At 35.4% G+C, this 22,304-nt stretch overlaps 2 protein-coding genes and 1 pseudogene across 3 annotated transcripts; 1 reads left to right on the top strand and 2 right to left on the bottom strand.

Moving 5' to 3' along the window:
• The first annotated feature begins 211 nt into the window (after positions 1 to 211).
• On the top strand, positions 212 to 4,082 carry LOC132040687 (protein DETOXIFICATION 16-like; annotated as a pseudogene).
• A 206-nt stretch (positions 4,083 to 4,288) lies between these two features.
• On the bottom strand, positions 4,289 to 7,022 carry LOC132040686 (protein DETOXIFICATION 16-like). The gene is made up of 7 exons (XM_059431341.1): positions 6,489 to 7,022; positions 5,859 to 6,403; positions 5,689 to 5,775; positions 5,316 to 5,611; positions 5,042 to 5,160; positions 4,854 to 4,940; positions 4,289 to 4,777 (listed from the first exon to the last, which is right to left on the bottom strand). Exons 1-7 carry the CDS (start codon positions 6,696 to 6,698, stop codon positions 4,745 to 4,747), a joined length of 1,377 nt encoding a protein of 458 aa, XP_059287324.1. The 5' UTR covers positions 6,699 to 7,022; the 3' UTR covers positions 4,289 to 4,744.
• An 11,437-nt stretch (positions 7,023 to 18,459) lies between these two features.
• LOC132039530 (protein DETOXIFICATION 16-like) lies at positions 18,460 to 22,304 on the bottom strand. Of its 2 annotated transcripts, XM_059430004.1 has the most exons (9): positions 22,118 to 22,304; positions 21,953 to 22,051; positions 20,363 to 20,907; positions 19,902 to 19,988; positions 19,761 to 19,817; positions 19,434 to 19,672; positions 19,068 to 19,186; positions 18,898 to 18,984; positions 18,460 to 18,726 (listed from the first exon to the last, which is right to left on the bottom strand). In XM_059430004.1, the coding sequence occupies exons 1-9, from the start codon at positions 22,211 to 22,213 to the stop codon at positions 18,685 to 18,687; spliced, it is 1,371 nt and encodes a 456-aa protein (XP_059285987.1). In that variant the 5' UTR covers positions 22,214 to 22,304; the 3' UTR covers positions 18,460 to 18,684. The 2 variants fall into 2 exon arrangements, with proteins under 2 accessions (XP_059285987.1, XP_059285984.1); XM_059430001.1 differs by having other exon boundaries at positions 21,953 to 22,304.

Here is a 22,304-nt window from a genome sequence, read left to right as displayed (position 1 = left end):
AATATATAAATTTTGAATCCTTGAACACAAGAGAAGATGTTGGTTTAGGGATTCAAAATTTACCTTGAGGTTCCAAGTTCAAATCTCAAGCATTACATTTTTTTTTTTTTCGAACCCTCAGTAAAAATCCTGATTTATTTCACGACTCGATCCGACTTATATATATATATATATATATATATATATTTCTTTTGTTTCTTGGAACAGGGGTACCATTACACTGTGCCCATGCTCTTTATCCCCTCGTATGAACTTCAACCTTTGTTTTTATGAGGGAAAGCTTTATACTATTTAGAGGAAAATGGATATACAAGAGACTAAGAGAGTGAACAAGGTGTTGAGTGTCCATTGATTGTAGAAAATGGGAAAAAAAGAGTCTAAGAACAAGAGCAATAATGAGATTTTGGGAGAAGTGAAGAGGCTTTTAGTATTGGCAGGGCCTCTTATGTCTGTCAACTTTTTATTATGTTGCTTACAGGCAGTGACGGAGCCAGGATTTTTATTAGGGGTTCAAAATTATGAAGAAATAAACACACGGAGAAGGCAAAGGTTCAACATCCAGTATTTATACATAAAATTAATTTTAACCTTCAATATATAGTGTAATTTTCTGAACCCCCTTGGTTGCACTTGGCTCCGTTCCTGCTTACAGGTGATATCTATAATGTTTGTTGGTCATCTTGGGGAGTTATCTCTTTCTGGTGCTTCAATGGCTACTTCATTTGCCTCTGTAACTGGTCTCAGCTTGTTGGTTAGTCCTTTTTTTCTCCTTATTGTCATCTCTTACTATGCTCTTGGTGCATGAACAAATTTTGTCTGTTCCACTTGTTAAAATGTTTGTGTATTGATAAATGTTAAATGGACTTTTACCATGTCTGAAAATGGTCACTGAGCGGTTCATGTATATTAATTGTTAAGGAAATCATGATGGATGAAGTTGTTACTTTTATCTTGCATTACACATGTGTATATGTATTTTTTTTTTTCCTTCGTTGCGCCTTTTTTAACTAAATCGCACACTTTAATTGCCCATGTGCATACCTCGACAAATCAATCGAACTGAGTGCTACACTCTATAAACACGTGTCAGGTAATCTTACCACTAATGCAGGAGTAGCTAGGATTCGAACCTAAAATGCTCAGGTTGTTACTCCTATGCCTCAACCACTCAACCATCCACTTGAGGACATGTAGGATGGGTTTTAATCTACTAGATACTTTACCAGCATCTATAATTGATACATATGGAACCAAGTTCATTTTGTATAGGTTATTGTATGGCTTATATATTTATAGAAATTTATCTTTTTGGTTATCTGATACCAACTTAAATGGTGTTTTATCATCTCTGAGTTTCAAACTGCGCGTTGCTAGAGCAGATGGGAATGGGAAGTGCATTGGACACTTTATGTGGGTAATCGTATGGAGCAAAGCAGTATCATATGCTCGGTATCCATATGCAAAGGGCAATGCTTGTTCTTCTACTGGCCAGTGTTCCTCTTGCCTGTATTTGGGCTAATGCAGAGCGTATTCTCGTATTTTTGGGACAAGATCCGGAAACAGCAGCCCAAGCAGGAAGTTGTGCGCTATATATGATTACGACTATTTTCGCCTATGCACTTCTCCAGTGTCATAGCAGATTTCTACAAGCCCAAAACAACGTGATCCCCATGATGTTCAGTGCCGGAATCACTACTTGGCTGCATCTATTCACTTGTTGCATTCTGGTCTTTAAATCTGGCCTACGCAACAAAGGTGCTGCTCTGGCTAATGCGATATCATACTGGATTAATCTCTTGTTGCTAGCGGCATATGTTAGGATATCGCCTTCCTGCAAAAGCACTTGGACTGGATTTTCAAAAGAGGCATTTCATGATATATGGGTACTGAATTTTATCCACTTATAATAGTAAGGTCGCAAACTACGTGCTTTTTGACCGATTAAAGTAACTTTACCCACCATGACAGTCAATCCACAAAACTTTACCCATTTTAACAGTTAAATCACCAAATTTTACCTATGATAACAACAAAACCTACTCATCGAGTGACCTTACTGTTATAGTGGAAAAGTTTTGTGACTTTACTATCACGGTGGATAATGTGAAGTTACTTAAATATGACAAAAAGTAGTTGTAACTTTACCGTTATAATAGGTAAAAGTTCAATTACTTTAATGTGATAAAAAAAGTTTTATGACTTTAATGTTATAGGGAATAAATTTCTATGTATCTAACTTGTACGTATGTTCATCCTTACGATATGAACAAATGAAACAAACCATTTTTCTTTTCTTGACTCAGCTTAGAGATTAGGTCATTTGAAATGATGGTTCTGTTGTCTGGACTTCTTCCAAACCCAATGCTAAAGACGTCGGATCTTTCTATCAGGTTGGACTTCTTAGACATGCTAATAATACTAATCACAAGCTAAAATCTTTTGTCTTCAAAGTGTTGCTAATTTTGAAAAATTTCAGCCTTAATACAAGTGCCATGGTGTATATGATACCTCTAGGACTAAGTGGTGCCACGAGGTGAATTTCTAACATCTTTATATACCCTTCTGTTACGTTTTCCTTTATATGTTTCTTCACTAGCTTGTATACTTATTTGGCTTTCTCCTCAGCGTAAGAGTTTCAAATGAACTAGGTGCTGGACGACCTCAAGCAGCTAGTACTGCAGTATTCTTGGTGGCTACAGAAGGCGTTGTTGCAGTAGTTTTGATTTCGGTTCGTAAACTGTGGGGTTACTGTTATAGCACCGAGGAAGAAGTAGTTGGATATGTAGCCGAAATGCTAGTCTTGCTAGCAGTATCCCACTTCTTAGATGGTATTCAATCTGTACTTTCAGGCTCGTCTGAATTTTTACAATACGCATTTCCTGTTGCTATGTTTCAAGAATCTAGACTACGTTTCTTGATTTGTTTAAAACAAGGCTTGATGAGGCCATAGGCAGGTACGTTACCGGACTCTCTAACAATGTTGTTGCACCTGTGTCAGATCCTCCAAAAATGCACTACTTCTAGACAACATTTTTGAAGAGTCTGAGCAACATATGCTATAGCAGATGACTGGCCAAATTGAATTTGGGAATAGCTAATGCAGCAATTTGATTTGTTTCAATTGCTTGCTCAGCTAGGATGAGCAATGTTACTTCAGCGTTTGTCTAAGCTACCAGTATCTTTAAACTTGAATGCGAGTTAAACAGTCGCGGATCCGAAATGTAGACTCTGCAGGTTCTGAGTTGAGAGAGCAGTTCAGAAATACGTATCTAACTCTATTGATACTTGTTCACACTGGAGTTAAATGACTCGATGAACTTATCAGTTACCGAAATTCAGGTACCTCGCGAGGGTGTGGCTGGCAAAAGATAGGGGCATTCGTAAACTTGGGAGCTTATAGCTGCTGGTGTTATATTAGCTTTTGTCTACCATTTTGGTGGAAAGGTATGTACTCCTTCAATCTTCTCATTTTCTTAGCATTTGTCTATGTGAAAACTGATATTATGGTTTTCAGGGACTTGGGCGGGGAATCACTCTTGCCCTGTGTGCACAAGCGCTACTTCTTTTCATAGTTACCCTGCGGACAAATTGGGAAAAAGAGGTAAGTTTATGGTTTCAATCCTTATATGGCTCGTCTCAATCTAATCCTTAAATAATTTCCGCTTGAACTTTGTGGTCACTCGGCTAGATTGATGAATTGTGTTACCAACTCATCTAAAAGCTTAAACTGTTAAGGCGAATACACTTTAGTTACTGAATTATATTATGTCTCAAACACAGATCACTGGTGTTTGATTTCTTCTTGGAAATAGGTTGAGTTCTACAAGATATAGTAATAATGTGAGTCTCGTCTGAGTATTGTAGGCAAAGAAGGAAGTTGATAGAGTAACTCCAGAGCTAATTAACAGAGAAGAAAGTGCAGAATGACACTGGACAAGCAAGGTGAAAAGTTTTTCATCCAAATAATATGGCAAGATGCTAAAAGCTGTTATAACTATTCTTGGTATACATGATGGGGGAAAACTAATGGATATTGGAAAATTGACTACAACAGATGGTAATTTAAATGAATTTCTGGTTTTGCTTTTGCTCGTAAGAACATGATATTGACCGCACGCAAAATAAGTGAAAACATTTTCAGGTTAAATAGATGAAAGTGATTTTGCAGCTGATAGTCTAACACTCTTTAACTCACGACATGTCATTGAAACATTAATCGGATATCAAATCCAGATATTGTTTGTAAAAGGAGTAGTGTTTGATAACAACCAACCTAAGAAGGCTACAAGGAAATTGAGAAGGAATTTCTCAACCCCGCAAAAACACCATAAATATGGTGAAGAAAACAGTAAAATATAGAGGAATAGCGATTAAAGTAGGGGAATAACAAGAACGTCGCTAAACCCTTGAAATCCTTTCAAGAATCACTAATCAAAGATATATAGGGGGAAAAGAGTAAATGAAGTATTGAACGCAGTTCATAATATACAGTTCATAAACCCCTAGTAGCTATGTTTAACTAGAAATACACGAGTTAACATTCCAGTACATTAGCCTAATATTCTTCATCAAAGCAAGCTAAGGAAACTAACCATAATCGTTACTACTTATAGTAGCTATTAGCCTATTACAATGTTAGCATAATTGAACCGTGTCTAGTCTTGCAATTTTGGGCCTAGTCTTCACGATCGCACAGTTGGTTGTCTGGCAAGGATCCACATAGTATTCGCGAAAGCTGGCCTTGTTACGAAGATATCCTTTCTGCTGCTTTCATTGCCTACAAAAACACATAGCAGAGTTGCATTATCTACAATCATTCTTGATCTTGAGAAGAGATAAAGTAAAAAATTAACCTGTTTGTCCCAATTTGTCCGCAGAATAACAACTAAATAAATCAGTGCTTGTGCAGAAAGAGCCAGAATGATTCCTAACCAAAGTCCCTTTAGTAAGATCGAAAAAGTAAGAGTATTGTTAGTTGTGAGATAATTCAAGTAACAAAGAATAAAATGCGATGGAAATGAATTTCGTGATAGAATAATACCTGTCCTCCAACATGGTAGACAAAAGCTAATAAAATCCCAGCAGGCACTCCCAACAGGTAAAAGGCTCCCAAATTGACAAAAGCACCTTTCTTTTGCCACCCGCACCCTCTGGCAATACCTGAATTTTGGATTGATAAGGTCAGGGAGTTAGTAGACTGCCTTTCAAAGCAGTGGCGAAGTTAGAAATTTCTCTAAGAGTATTGAAGGGTGATCAAGATTTATTATATATGTATTATTAGCAATATAGATACTTGGAAATGGATTTGGACAAACCTGAAAATACAGATTGATGTGCATCTAAGAAGTGGGATCCTGCTATAAAGAACAGCATTTTCCCAACATATCTCACTACATTTGCTTCATTGCTGTAACAATGGCCCCAGACTTTACGAATCGAAACCATGACCACAGCTAGTAGAGTGCCTTCTATGGTTGCCAAGACTGTCGCAGTACATGCTGCAAGACGAGCTGCTTTTGGTCGTCCAGCTCCCAGTTCATTGGAAACTCTTACACTTGTAGCCCCAGCTAGTCCTTGAGGCAACATGTGGAACATAGCTGATGTATTAAGGCTGTAAATTAAGAAATAGTAACGTTAGGTCGATCGAAATATGATAAAAACATGATGTTGCATGTGATGGTAATGAACCTGATTGAAAGAACTGAAGTTTCCAGTTTTGGATTAGGAAGAAGACCAGACAACAGAACAATCAGTTCAAATGACCATATTTCCAAGCTGCATTCAAAAGATGGAAAGAGTCAAATTGAAATTATGTATCTATTCATTATTTATTTATTGAAAGCAATTGAGTAAAATACCAAATCATAAGAGCTGAAGGAATTGCTAGTCTGAGATATTTGGGGACATCAGAAAATGCTTCTCTTGAAAATCCAGTCCAAGTATTTTTGCAAGAAGGCGATATTCTGATATACGCAGCGAGCAAGAACACATTAACCCAGTAAGACGTAGCATTAGCCAGAGCAGCTCCTCTGCTTCCAAGCCCGGTTTTGAGCATGAAAATCCAACAGGTCAAAACGTGCAGCAGCAAAGTGACTCCTGTGGTGAGCATCATCGGCTTGACGTTGTTTTGAGCTTGCAGAAACTTAATCTGACATTCCAATATCCCAAAGGCAAAGATGCTCGGTATCATGAACCGTGCATAATATCCTGCTTCAGCTGCTATTTCTGGATCTTGTTTCAATATTACAAGAATGTGTCCAGAATAAGCCCAAATACCGGCAAGAGGTATGCTGACCAAAAAACTTACAAACATGGCCCTCTGCATATGTATACCAAGCATATGATGTTGCATTGCACCGTATGCTTGACCACCAAGGGTCTCCAGTGCACTTCCCATTCCCAACTGCACAACCAAAATGGAATCAGAACGTGTCTGACATAGCTAAAGATTCATATAATGGGAGAGATGAAGTAAAAGAAAGACTAACCAACAAGCTGAAGCCAGTCACAAAAGCAAATGAAGTAGCCAAGGAAGCACCGGAGAGGGCTAGCTCTCCGCGATGACCAACAAACATCACTGAGATTACTTGTAAGAAAAACAACAACAGATTTACCAACATTAGTGGCATTGCCAATACCAACAGTTTCTTAACTTCTGCAAAAACCTCAAGATCTTCTTCCCTTAGTTGAGTATCCATTTTGTGAAGTTGTCTCTCAAACAATTCTTAGTTATGGGAAGAGAAAAGTGTGTGTTTGTGTGAAGAAAGAACCATATATCAGAAGAAAAAGAAAACTATAAGTGCTGTGTAACGATGAAGACGTGCTGAGTAGCTACACAATTATCTAACTTTTTTGGTTAAAAATAAATCATTCAAATAAATGAAATAAATACAAATAGTTACCAAACGAATTATCCCTTGAAAACATTCATCAAAAAAGCAATTGACATTTACTGGAGCTGAGCCTATCACTGAATAGTATGGTATGCATGGATACTATAACAAAAATATTTTGTTACCAAAAAAAAATTATAGTATAAAAATTAGTGGGCGTGAAATGGTCATACTTTTTTCTGATTAATAATTGACTCTTTATTAGGCAAATTAGTCAATTATAAATTACCAGCTAGTGTATAAAGAGTGTATATTTTTCATATATCTGAAGATTACCAAATTATAAAATTTATAGTATGCATCAATTGCATTTTATTTTATTTTTTTCGGAAAAGGGCCAAATATTAGAAAAGGACCTTCACTTATCCCCTGGGCTCCACTGAAATGGTCCGTCCACTTTGAATATTCTATCCTACGTGGCACCGACGTCCTACTTTTTTCTGAAAATTTTCACCCCCTAATTTTGAGTCTCTTTATTAGGTAATCAAATTAAACGTCAATTATATTACACAAAACAATGCTAGTGTAATTCAATGTGGTGATAATATTAATGGTTAATTTTATGTGTATATTTTTCATATATCTGAAGATACATTACACACAGAACTCTGCTTCAGGGGTATTATAGACCCATGGGTATTTATAGTATGCATCAATTGCATTTTTCACCATTTTAAAATTTTCCTTCACTTTTGGCAGTGGCAGCTAAATTATAGTCTTGAAAACTTCTATTCATCAACAAGGCTAATAGTAATAGACTAAATTACAGTCTTGAAAACGTCTATTCATCAAAAAGGGTAATAGTAATAGACAGTCAACATAGCTGAGCCTATCCGTGAATGGTCATATTATATTTATAGTACGCATGGATACTATAAAATAAGAAAATAACAAATATCGTTACCAAAAAGTTAATTATAGTATAAAAATAAATGGACATTAAATGGGCATATATTTTTCTGATAGTAATTGGCTCTTTATTAGGTAAATGAGTCAATTATAAATTACACAGTGAAACTATTTTCTATTTTTTTTTAATCTTAAAAAGCATTTAAAGGAAGAAGCAATCAAGAAAATTTGATCTTTTTATGTGCATATGTTAATACATTTAAATACATTGTTTTTTTTTACTTTGTGCATTTTGATATATGTATATAAGTACTAAATCTTTTTTTGGTATCATTAGAGAAGTCAATTTAAGAGCTTTCATAATTTTCTCTTAGTTTAAAATTTAAAATAAAGAAGATTGAAATTTACACTTTTCTTTCTTTTTCGTGTTTTTCCTTTCTCATGTCCCTATATATAGCCCTTTATTTCTCAAATAAAAAATGGCAATCTTAAATTCCTTCTCCTCTCTTCCTTTATATATATTCTTGTCACTTTTCATAAGCAGCCACGTTTCACTCTAAAATAATTTCATTTCATTTTTCATAGGGTCTAGGATTTTCACTGAGAGGGTTTAAACACCCTCAATCACTGAACCAATATCTTCTCATATTTTTAGGGTATTCAAAATCTATATATGTACATAAAAATTAAAAAATACCTTATATATACGGTGTAATTTTTGCCGAGAGTGCTCATATGATTAGATATATTAAAATATTACAAATTCCAAAAATGTACTTATTTCTCTTGAAAGTTCCTCCTAAAAATTCAATGTGCATATAGTGTGTAGAGATGTGTAGTAAACCAATGAAGATTTTTTATTTCTCATCGTATTCTGTTTTTCACTTTTTGATATTTGGTAATTCTTAACTTATAGGTTAGCTTTTGAGATTAAAATAAAGGGAAATGGGTCAAAAATACTCCTCTACTTTGGAAAAAATGCTAAAAATATCCTCCAAACTTATTTTGAGTTAAAAATACTCCTCCCGTCCTTAATGTTTTTAAATATACTCCTGTCTTGATGCAAATTATCCCCCAAAATAACCCGAAATCATTTTTTAAGCCTGCTCCATCAAACCCGACCCAACTAAATAATAACCCATAAGATCCTCTTATTCCCCCAATACGTAGGTTTGAAGTTTGAAGTCTGAAACCATGACTAATTCAGATATCATCATTAGCGTACTAATATACATGAATCAAGAACAACGAACCAAATTTTAAAATATGTTTACATAATCGCAGTGTTGCTTTTACGGAAATTAGCATGTTTATGTAATCATTGAATATAAAATTCAAAACACACCACATAGATATCCATGTATCTTGAACAACAAATTTCAATATAAAAGAACAATTCATGCAACATATATATGTGATGCCAGATATTCACTCTATAAATTTAAAACCAGAGCTAAATCAGATGTTGCTAATTTAAGCCAAGTGAATATCATTATCATTATCTCTAGTTCCATTGACCTAACATGTAACATCGATGGAGTATATATAGTTAATACAAGTTATCAATAACTAGTGATTTTTACCTAATGACAACCCATAATAAATCTATCCGATGGGGAGGAAGACCTAAAATCAACACATAAATTTATTATTTCACTAGTATTTAGTCATGAAAACCATAAGAAAGAATCTCTATCACCATTAGATCATAGCCAAGTAATTTTTCCTAAAAAATTAATTTTTTAGAAAATGAAAATTGCCCAAAACACCATCTAAGTAAGCAGTGAGTATTGCTTGCTAGGTCATTTTCGATGAACCTACAGAATTTCAGGTCAATCGAAGCTCGTAAAATTCTTGATCTCCAAAACTATGACCAAATCCGAAAAATAACCGATTCAGGCGATTTAAGGAAAACATAATCTGATCTATATCAATTTCATGTTGAATCATCATGTGTAATCATGTTCCAGATTTAACATAAATAAAACTGACATAAAGAGTAGTTTTTCATACTTAAAACACGTTTTAATCCGAAAGAACAGCTTAAAACCCATCTAAACAACCTCAAAGATTATTTCTTACTGGGCGTTTCCAATGAACACACCAAATTTCAGGTCAATCGGAGTTCGTAAAATTCTTGATCTCCACAACTAAACCAAATTAGTCAAAATAACCGTTTTAGGCATAGCTAAGGATTAAATAATATGATAGGGCGGGGGTGGGGTAAGGGGTGAGTGGCAGGGGTGGGGTGGATAGTGAAGTGAAGGGTGGGGTATAATGGAAAAATGAAATACGTAACCACAGAAAAATTACCAAACCCGTGGTTACAAAAATTGGGACTTTTTATGGTTATATAACCATAGGATGAACCACGGGTTTACAACACCATATCACATAATTTTAAGAACAATGGAAACAAACATGGTTTCATAGAAAACCATACATTAATGAACCACGGGAAACCACCATCCAAACAGGGGGTTAGCCTCCTTATAGAATAAGACCCCTATTCTATAACTACAGGTTTAGGGTTTTCACCCTTTTTCAAAACCTGTTGGGTCTTTATTTTCCACCAAGAAATAATATTTCATTTAATTCCTTATTATTCGGGCACAGCAGGGACCATAGAATTTAATTAACGAGGCTTCATATTATGGAATTAATTACGAATTATTCTACTAAAAAATCGTAACTACACTCCTCAGTTCAATTTCGAAATCAGACATTAAAACTTATTTAACTCCCCATGTTAAGATTACATATACCAATCAATTAAATTAAATTACTGACAATTTAATTCATTGACTAATTGAATACTTTATATTTCTGCTTAACTTACATCATGTGACGTATATAAAATCCACCTGCAGGGTTTTCACATGAGACTTATAAGCATCCATAAAGAGGTATCATCAATCTCAAAGTCGAGACATGGATTCTATCAACTAATTATTATTTCACAAATGTAATTTGCCATTATCCAATTTTTCGTGAATACATAGACCGGCAATTGAGTCGTACCTTTTAATAAATCAAAATAATGAACAAATCACATTGATCATAATAATTGTATTGTTATACCCTATTTTAACCGGGGTCAAAATGGTTTACAACATTCCGGTAATTCCGGGGTTAATTAAATTTAAGGAGTCGCCACCTAATTATTATAGTGAATTAGGACACCTTAAGTTTATTAAAATAATTGTCTAAAGTTAACTCCATTTTAAAATCTACGAAACCAAAAGATTCTAGGTAAGGGTTCAATTAATCTAAAGGAAAGGTATTAAGCATTCTTTAAGATCCACTAACAAGGGTTAACCAACCGGACTTAAATTAATTAATTAAGGCTAGTGTTACGGTGCAGAATATAAGTCTAGATAAGAAAGTTATTCATGATTAGAACAGCAGTGATAAATATATAATTAGTTTAATAAGTATAAAGTGAAACTAGACAATGATGAAATGGAAGTCAAACATCCTTGTTCAATTTTAAGGAAAATCACCATTAACCGTTATAAACACACAAGAAGGCCTTTAACTTAAAAAAAAAAAAAAAAAAAGAAAGAAAGGATTCTTGAATTCTGTTAAAGCCCAAAATAGGTTTATTTTAACAAAGGCATATACTAGGAAAATATTGACTAAGAGTTTAAGTTTTGAAGAAATTCAGGACTTAACCGGGTTTTGGAAGTTTATATTATGAGGCAAAGACTTTAAATAGCTAATGACGGCTTAGTCACTAATCAATTATATAACGATTCTGCCTTCAACAGTGAACACATAATTGAAAATAAAAATCATTCACCAACACAGGTAAGCAAAAGAAGCGAAAATAAATGATATGATCAATGGCCATGTTAGGCTTCAACAGAAGGGCAGAAATCTCCTTTGTAACTCGACGTTTGGGAGACGAGAAAGAATGAGGATGTGCGGATACTCCATGCGGTAGCGGTGTCGTTGAGTTTCGAAGTGAAACTCTTCCGCTCCGGTGTACATGTCAAATAAAGAAGAAATGGGAGAAATAGTTAGAGGGGAAATATGATTCTTGGCAACACAATAAACAAAAAGTCAAGATATTTATAGCACTGGAGTACAGCACATTATGACATCCATTCAAAGTAAAGATTAGTATCATCCTATAAGCATAATCTCCAAATAAAAAAAAAGGTATATTTCATAATTCTTCTTAACAGCTGAAAAATATTACTATGATTCCTAACTCATAAAGCAGGACTCTCATACTACTATTTAAATTTAGCATGAAGGGTACAAAGAAAGAATATTTTTGATTCATGAAAAATTACATCCAAGTTGAACGTGATATAATCATAAAGTAACCTCAAACCACTACATCTAATGAAGGTAACAGGAAGGAAAGCGAACAGCCGTATAACATGAGTTCTAAATATGTAAAAAGTGTGCTAAATATAAGAGCATATATTATAGATTTATATGAATCGATAAATTCGAATAAGGAATTTACTATTGCGCTTTCACATCTTCTGGAATAGAAATATAGATCCTAATAACATTAGTGAATCCTATATCAAGATTTTTACATATAAACAAGAAAGAGTCCTAGAGTGTTACGTCACTAAACTACAAATGCATATTCATGATTCTCCTTTATATATGGCTAAGCCTCAAAACAAATAAGTGTAGCAAAGCATCAATTTTTATGATTCCTGAAATAACAAAACTAATAGTACGCCTAAAAAACATACCAATGCATGGATTCATCCAGATTTCAAGAAAAAAAAAAGATAATAAGGAAGTGAACAAAAGAAAAACAAAAGTCACTGACCTTTTGGTGGTGCAGTGAATAAGGGCTTTGAGGTCTCAGATATACTCCTTTGTGAGCAAGATTGAGTTGGACAGAGAGTAAGAATAATGAAAATGCTAAAGTTTCTTTGAGAGATAATAGAAAATATAAATATCTTAGATAAGAGAGTTTTTCATAGTTCCAGCTCCTTTTTTTTTTTTTTTGCCCCTTCGCTGAAGCATTTAATAAAGTATTTATAGATGGAAGAAGAGGGCTAGGGTGGTGGATTTTTAATTCGAAATTTTGGGCTCCCAAACTAAGTCAAAGGAATCGTTTGAATCTCTCTGCAAAATATCAAAGTTCAAAAAGTTATTTGTTCTCTTCCTCAACCAAATCCTTGAAGATGAGGAAAAGAGAAAAGTTACACAAAATGGGGGCAGGCAAAGTTGACTAGTGAAAGTCGAAAAATTTGCCAAAATGGAAGAGGGAAAGGGAGTGGGCAGCTGCTAGGAGGAAAATGGAGGAGAGGTGAAGATGGTGAGATGATTTTTCTCCAAGAATTAAATTCTTGTGGGGTATGTATTAAAGTCTAGGTAAATATTTCTTCCTTGAAAAGAGGGAAGACTAAGTGAGAACGTGCAGAAAATTCCTTGGGCACGTGAGGGGGAGTAATGTGGGTTGAAAATTAAGATGGCAAAATGGTCAAATGGGTCACCTACAAAGCTTTGTAAATAAAATGTCCCACTCTTGTTTTGAAAATCCATTCTTCTTATATTTCTTTTGGCTTCTAAATTAGATCAAATATATTATGTAATAATAATAATAGTAATAGTAATATAATAATAATTGTCACACCCCTACTTGATGGGGCATGATGGGCACCCGACCCTTACTTAGGGCCGAGCGAACCCGCTGACTCTCGTTATACTCATAATCTTACTGGACTCGTATATCATGAAATGAATGCATAATGAAAGCTTTTCAAAGAGCAACATGCTTTTTGTCTTTCTCAAATCAAATAAAATCTGTAATCATATGAAATCTGTAATATAATGCATAATGATACATTAGCTTACAGAGCCGCTTACAAAACGGACATGTTCTATACGTGACTCTGTCTGCAAAGTCTCTAACATAACTCAAGATACCATAACATAGACACTCTGACTCGGCGACACTCACGGAAGGAAATGGAGCTCGTCAATCCAGTGGAACATCTTCCACTCATCCGTATACACACAACGTGGCATAAAACACGGCCCGGGGTCATGCGAATATGTACCGGGCATGTAAAGCATGAAATACAAGAAACGGATCATACGAAATAAGGAGTATAGAAATTTAGTGCAGTAACCAGAAAACCATAGGGCTTGTCTTTGAAACATAAATCATGCATGTCAATATCATGTAGTACATATGCATATACATAACGTGTCCCGGCCCTCTAGTGAGGGACTCGGTAGATAAAATCATCATATCATGTATATATAACGTGCCCCGGCCCTCTAGTGAGGGACGCGGTAAATAAAATCATCATATCATCATGTCATCATATCATCATGTCATCATATATATATATACCGTACCCGACCCTCTAGTGAGGGACTCGGTGAATAACGTGTCCCGCCCTCTAATGAGGGACTCGGTAAAAGGAGATCCCGTCTCCATCATGTATACCATACTCGGCCCATCCCGTGGCCGACGCCATCATCACATCATATATATACCGTACCGCCCCCAGTGAGGGACTCGGTGAACAATGCAGGGGAGTCGTGCACGAATACGTGTCCTGGCCCGGGACTCAGTGAAGGACATATTGAGGCTGGCACGAGCGGAGTAGTGAGAAACCATATGCATACAAATCATCATTTCAGACTCGATAGATAAGTAAGTAATCACGCTCGAGCATCCGAATAATAGTCACACTTAGGGCTCTTGAGATATCATTACAAAATATGTCATATAACGTCTTAGGGATCATAAACATGTATCAAGCCAATCCGGGCCGGCCTATGAAAGTTACGAGCATTATTCATGATAGAACTCTCTACGAACATATCATAGCAATCCGAGACCATATATGAAAGTTAGGGACATTATACGTTATAGAATCTTCTACGAACGTATCGAAGCGATCCGAGCCCTTTTACGAAAGTTAGAGACATTATTCAACACAAAACTCTTTAGGAACAAAACTTTTTATGCAACCTTTGAAATCCAATCATACAAAAGACATAAAGACCATAGCTCAGTTATATCAAGAATGCGAAAGTCAAGAAGTGAATAAGAATCGTAAGAATAGAGTTACCCCGAGGCTCGTATCATAGCTTACTTACCACTAAGACATGCCAAAAGAAAGAAAAGATGAGCTTTACATACCTGTTCCGCCTCCTATTAGCTACGCTTATTTGCCCGAGCGTGCAAGTCTACATTTAAGAGGATTTACATTAACATTAGCCTCTTCATCGCACACTTATACCAACTTTCAAATCAAACTATTCTATATTCTCGCCGAAAATCGAGCAAGATCTCCCCCCGTTTATATGCTTAGCCCGAATTCTCAATTCAACAACCAACAACAATTCCAACAATATCAACATTAACCATAATATTTCCAACTTCAAAATACTTCATAAACATTCCATATGGTGTTTGTCCCATATTTCCATCACAGAACCATTTTATAACGATTTTTACAGCTCCTTCTCCGTAAATAAACCAATATTAACACAAATAGAAAGAGATTCATACCTTTCCCTCGATAATAATGCTATATATTTACTCCTCCACCTTGAACTTAAGCCACAAAGCCTCAATACGTAGTTTTGAAGTCGCAACTATACGCTGTCTGGACCGGAATTTGGGAATTATACCTGGTTTCGGGCTAAAAGTTGGTGGCGGAAGGTTGGGGAATTTTCTGGAATATTTGGAATGCTTTTGGGCTGATTCTTGGCTGAAAATGAGGGGTTAAGCCCCTTTATATATGCTCCGAAGTCAATCAAGTACTGTAGCACCGACTTACTGTAGCAACAGTACTGTTCATCCGCGGAAATTATTTCGAGACCTAAAACTTTTATACACCGATCTCTTTATTTGCATACTTGGATATGTCCAAAACTCCATACAGTCTGTATAACTTATTCAACATCCCAAACTTAGCAAAACTTATTTTATTTTACTTCCGATTCGTTTAACCTCCAACCTTCGCGGCACTTGCTTATCACTTGTTGAACATAATATAAACACTTATAACTTCAAACATAATCCTGTCCTTTGAGCTTATTTGACTAACCTATGATGCAACTCAACGCACGAGAATACGGGATGTAACAATAATAATAAAAGATAATTTAATTTATTACTAATTTAGAAGCTCAAGTGTGTGAATTAGAAGAAAGAAGGGTCAAAATTGGGTGTCAACAACTTGCCCCTCGTAAAATAATATTTTGGCGAACTAAAAATTATAACATGTCGTTTTAAAATACGAGCTTCAAAACGAGCTCAATATTGATATACTTCCGAGCAATATTAAAAAATGTAAAAAAATGCGGTCAAAATGAGCCGTAATTCATTCGTCATTTTAATTACCAATTTTCAGAGTTAGACAAAGCGGAATACGTATCTTCTTTTCAAATCACGTTTGTGAAAGTAAATAACTCGTAATTTCTTGTAATTGTTAATTTTTATGAAAAATAATAATTAAACGTCAATTTTTGCAATTTTCTCATGATTTTTAATTTTTTAATTTTTTAAGGGCATCCTTACTCCGTCTTGGACTCGAAAAATTTAAAAATTAAAATACGCGATTTATGAGGTGAAAATTAGGTGTCAACATATATCAAGATTAAGAGTATAAGTACATTTAATGAACTAGATAATTTGTTTTATATATTCAGTACAAAAACACTTATCTCTATTTGGTCCGTTCAATACATACAAAATGTAATAGCACAAGAAGACGGAACTATACCGTTTCCATAATGAAGATACATTATATTAATCTTGGGCTACAATCTTACCGATGGCTTTATCCAATTTCCATTTTAGATTTCGAACATAAATTTTATAAATCGACGATTTAATCTTTCGTGTATAAGCTAAACTCTATAAACTAAATCATCTACCATATAAGTAAAGGACACATACTAGTACATGATCTATTTAACTCTTTATTAAATAATGAATAAATAATTGTTCTATAATAAATACTATATCCAAACACATGGTTAATAGTATATATATCCCAACACCTTCTACAAAATATCTCCATTTTTTACACAAAAGAGATTTGAAAAGGTCATTTTCTTCTATTCAAATTGTACTAGACCAAGATAACTTATTTTCTCCTTTTGCATTTGACCAAAATCATTTTGGTGAAACATAGTCTATATTTCTACTATAGAAATATTTCACTCTTAGATTTAGCAAGAAGTGTGAAAAATACTTTACTCAATAGAGAGTTGAAGACCTTATGAAGCAGTCTAGGGAAGACCACCCCCCATTGCACCTACCTTATCTACCTTGTGAGACTAATTCTACAGAAGTGGATAATACTTTACTCAATAGAGAGTTGAAGTTACAGTTGAGACATCATATGCTCAGAGCACAGCTGAGGAGGAAACAACAAGCTGATAGCCACAGAAGTGATTTGCTGTTGGTGATTGGGTTTATTTTAAAGTTCAACCTTATAAATAAGTTATTTTTTCTCAGCATCCATTCCACAAGTTGGCTGCAAAGTACTATGGCCCCTTTCAGATCATCAAGAGAGTTGGAAATGTTGCTTATACTCTCTTATTTCCTGATTCAGTTAAGATTGACCCCTCTGTTCATGTGTCACTGCTAAAGAAGTGTCATGAGATTCCTACTCAAATTGCCTACCTTCATGTCATTGATATTGCTAGGCCCTTATTGTCCACATCCTGAGTCCATTTTGCAAAGGAGAATGGTTAAGAAAGGCAACAAGGCAGTTGCACAAGCTTTGGTTAAATGGAAGGATACTGCAACTTGGGAGTAACAGTTTGTTACTGTGTTGCAGTCAAGATTTCCTGATTTTGATCCTTGAGGTCAAGGATCTTTCAATGGAGGGAAAACTGATACACGAAATTAGGAATCGCAACTGGAAATTAGTTAGTTAGCTACAATTGTTTGAAAGTTAGTTGAATTAGTTTTTGGCGGGAAAATTAGTCACAAGTAGTTAAGCTTCCAATTAGCGGTTCTAGCCATAAGTAGTTGTATTCTCTACTAGTTGTAATCATTCAATACACAAATTTTATCTTCTCTCTATACATTTCTACCTTTTCCATCAAATTGAGCGTAACACTCGAATTCATTGCATTAAATTCCTGTCAAGCTACTGAGTTTCCTCGAATTCTCAGAGAATTCCTGTAAATTCTGCTAACACTGCACAAGCACTGATTTATTTAGTTGTTATTCTGCGGACAAATTGGGACAACAGGTAATTAAATTTCTTTGTTTATGTCTTCTAAAGATCAAGCAATTATTGTAGATATAAAATACAAGTCTGCTATGTGTGATAGGCCTAAATTGCAAGATTAGACGGGGGTCATTTTTGCTAACATTGTAATAGGCTAATAGTTACTAGAAGTAGTAAAGATTATGGCTAATTTCCTTAGTTTGCTTTGATGAAGAATACTAGGCTAATGTACTTGAATGTTAGTTTGTTTATTTCTAGTTAACATAGCTACAAGTAGCTACTGGGGGTTGATGAATTGCATTCAATACTTGATTTACTCTTTTCGCTCTATCTTTGATTAGTGATTATTATTGTAAGGATTTCAATGGTTTAGCTAGGTTTTTGTTATTTCCCCTACTTTAATCCCTGTTCCTCTATGTTTTTGCTGTTTTCTTCACCAATTTCATGGTGTTCTTGAGTGGTTGAGAAATTCCTACTCAATTTCCATGAGCCTTCCTTGGTTGGTTGTTATCAAACACTACTCCTTTTATGAACAAAGTCTGGATTTAGTTAACAATTACTGTAGTCAATAGCAAGTTCTTTCGAGCAAAAGGAAAACCAGAAATTCTTTTGAATTAGGATCTGGTGTGGTAAATTTTCTAAAATCCATTATTTTTCCCCCCATCATGTATACCAAGGATAATTATAACTTTGAGATTATTTGGATGAGAATCTTTTCTCCTACAGTAAGTATCATTCTGCATCTTCTTCTATGCTGGCTCTGGAGTCATTCTATCAGCTGCTTTCTTTGCCTACAAAACTCAAAGAAGACTTGCATTACTATATTTCATAGAACTCAACCTTTCAAAGGACCAATCAAACACCAGTTCGACGAGTAAGATACACTTGAGACACGATACTATTATGTAACTAAACATGTGCTCTCACTAAGAGACATATAAGGGTTGAAAACATAAATTTACCTCTTTTTCCCAACTTGTCTGCAGAGTAACTATTAAAAGAAGTAGTGCTTGTGCAAAAAGGGAAAGAGTGATTCCCCACCAAAGTCCCTGAAAAGTGAAAATCATTTCATGAGTTTTTCATAATTCCAGAAATAGAAATGCCAAGTAAAATGAGAAGCATGAAGGAATACCTTTCCACCAAAATGATAGACAAAAGCTAATATAACTCCAGCAGGAATTCCAAAAAGGTAATAAGCTCCCAAGTTAACAACTGCCCCTATCTTTTGCCATCCGCACCCTCTTGCAGTACCTGGATTTTGATAGGTTAAGTAAGATATACATTTATGAATTCGCTCTCTCGACTGTATACTAGGGTGCTTGAGAGAACCATGTTGAAGGAACTCGGCAGAGTAAGTAACTGAGACAAATTAAACTGCTGAAGTAGCTAATCATCTGCTATAGCCTCCTCAAGCCTTGTTTTAAACAAATCAAGAAACATGGTCCAGATTCTTGAAACATAGCAACAGGAAACTTGTATTGAAAAAATTTGGACGAACCTGAAAGTACAGATTGAATACCATCTAAGAAGTGGGATCCTGCTAGCAAGACTAGCATTTCGGCTACATATCCGACTACTTCTTCCTCAGTGCTATAACAGTAGCCCCACAATTTACGAACCGAAATCAAAATTACTGCAACAACAACGCCTTCTGTAGCCACCAAGAATACTGCAGTACTAGCTGCTAAACGAGCTGCTTGAGGTCGTCCCGCCCCTAGTTCATTTGAAACTCTTATGCTGAGGAGAAAGCCACAAAACTGGTGAAGAAGCATATAAATGAAAATATAATGCAACAGAAGGGTATTTAGAGCTATTAGAAATTCACCTCGTGGCACCACTTAGTCCTAGAGGTATCATATACACCATTGCACATGTATTAAGGCTGAAATATTTCAAGATTAGCAACGTTTTGAGGAACAAATATGTTCAGCTTGACATTAGTATTAGAATGTCTATGTAATCCAACCTGATAGAAAGAACTGAGGTCTCAAGCTTAGGATTTGGAAGAAGTCCGGACAACAGAACCATCATTTCAAATGACCAAAGCTCTAAGCTGTGTCAAGAAAAGCAATTTGGTTCTCATTTAAAACTATTTTTGTCACATTAAAGTAATTGACTTTCAAACGGTAAAGTCACAACTATTTTTTGTCATGTCAAAGTAACTGAACATTATCCACCATGATAGTAAAGTCACAAAAATTTACCCACTATAACAGTAAAGTCACTCAATGAGGCAGTTTTGTTGTTATGGTAGGTAAAGTTTGGTGATTTTACCGTTATAACAGGTAAAGTTTTGTAAGTTCACTGTCGTGATGGGTAAAGTCAAGTTACGTTAATTAGGCAAAAAGTATAAGTGCATGAAAATTCAGTAACCATACTTGAACTTAACTCATTGCATATAACATATACGTAGATTTAGAACACTACCAGAGCATAACAGCTGAAGGAATGGCAAGCCTCATATATGTCCATATATCACGGAATGCCTCTTTCGAAAATCCAGTCCAAGTGCTTTTGCAGGAAGGCGATATTCTGACATATGTAGCTAGCAACAAGAGATTAATCCAGTAGGATATTGCATTAGCCAGAGCAGCACCTTTGTTGCCTAAACCAGATTTAAAGACGAGAATCAAGCAAGTGAATATATGCAGCAAAGTAGTGATTCCGGCGCTGAACATCATGGGGACCACATTGTTTTGGGCTTGTAGAAATCTAATATGACACTGGAGAAGCGCATAGGCGAAAATAGTTGGAATCATATAGCGAGAATAACCTCCTGCTTCGGCTGCTATTTCCGGATCTTGTCCCAATAATATAAGAATATGTCCTGCATTAGCCCAAATGCAGGCCAAAGGAACACTGGATAGTAGAAGAACAAGCATTGCCCTTTGCATATGGATACCGAGCATATGATATTGCTTTGCTCCATATGATTGCCCACATAAAGTGTCCAATGCACTTCCCATTCCCATCTGCTCTAGCAAGATGCAGTTTGAAATTCAGAGAAAATAACTATAAGGGTAAATTTCTATGAACATTATAAGCCAGACAATAACCCATCCAAACTGAACTTGGTTCCATATGCATCAATTACAGATGCTGGTAAAGTATCTAGTAAATGAAAACCTATCTTACATGTCCTCGAGTGGATGGTTGAGGCATAGGAGTAACAACCTGAGTATTTTAGGTTCGAATCTTAGTACTCCAACCTTGATGGTAGGATTACCCGACAAGTGTCTATGGACTGTAACACGCAGCTCGATTGATTGGTCGAGGTACGCACAGGTTCAGCCAATGTTGTCAAAGGCAAAGAGCGTTAAAAAACACTCCAGGACAACCACTTTAAGCGCAAAAAACAATAAAAGTGTGGGCTTTAGTAAAAAAAAAAAAAAAAAAAAAATGCGCAACGAAGAAACAAATAAAAATCTTTATATATGTGTGTAATGCAAGATAAAAGTAACAACTTCATTCATAATGATTTCCTCAACAATTAATATATGCTTGTTTAATTCTGTTCTATTCAAGATAGAACTTATGGCCAATGAGACGCACGCCTTGGTGCCTTGCCTACACTGAAGCGCAGCCTAAGTGCCGCAAAGTGCCAACCCTAAGCTTCTCTGAGCTTCAGCGCGCCTCATATGAGCCTTTGGCAACACTAACCAGGCAACAGCCGTCACTAAGCAAAAAAGGGGCATCTTTTACTTGCACCTCCTAGCATTTTGATCTACACGAAATGCTCGGTCACCATTTTTGACATGGTAAAAGTCCATTTAACGTTTATCAATACAACAAATCACATTTAGTAACATGAGCTATAGATAGTGGAACTAACAATTATTCAAGCACCAGCAGTGCATTTTTCCTCTAACAAGCACGGGAAAACAAACATTTTGACCATTTCTTGACCTTTGTTTTTCTTTTCCTAATACAACATAATACAATACGATACGTGCATTATGAAACAATATGTAACAGCCATCCAAACAAGCTATAAAGGGGGGAAAGAAAGGAACTAACCAACAAGCTGAGACCAGTTACAGAGGCAAAGGAAGTAGCCATAGAAGCACCAGAAAGAGATAACTCTCCAAGATGACCAACAAACATTATAGATATAACCTGTAAGCAATAAAGTAAAAAATTAACTAACATAAGAGGCCCTGCTAATATCAATAGCCTCTTTACTTCTCCAAAAATCTCATTTTTCTTGTTCTTAGACTCTTTTTCAGTTTCTCCAATCAATGGACACTCAAGATCTTGATCACTTTCTTGTACATCCATTTTCCTCTAAATGGTATAAAGCTTTAAACAAATATTGAAGTTCATATAGGGGATAAAGAACATGGGCAGAGTGTAATGGTACCCCTGTTCC

Source organism: Lycium ferocissimum, chromosome 12 (genome assembly GCF_029784015.1).
Source record: "Lycium ferocissimum isolate CSIRO_LF1 chromosome 12, AGI_CSIRO_Lferr_CH_V1, whole genome shotgun sequence".
Lineage (NCBI taxonomy): Eukaryota > Viridiplantae > Streptophyta > Magnoliopsida > Solanales > Solanaceae > Lycium > Lycium ferocissimum.
The sequence above is the reverse complement of the archived record's forward strand: the minus strand, read 5'-3'. Positions and strand labels throughout refer to the sequence as shown.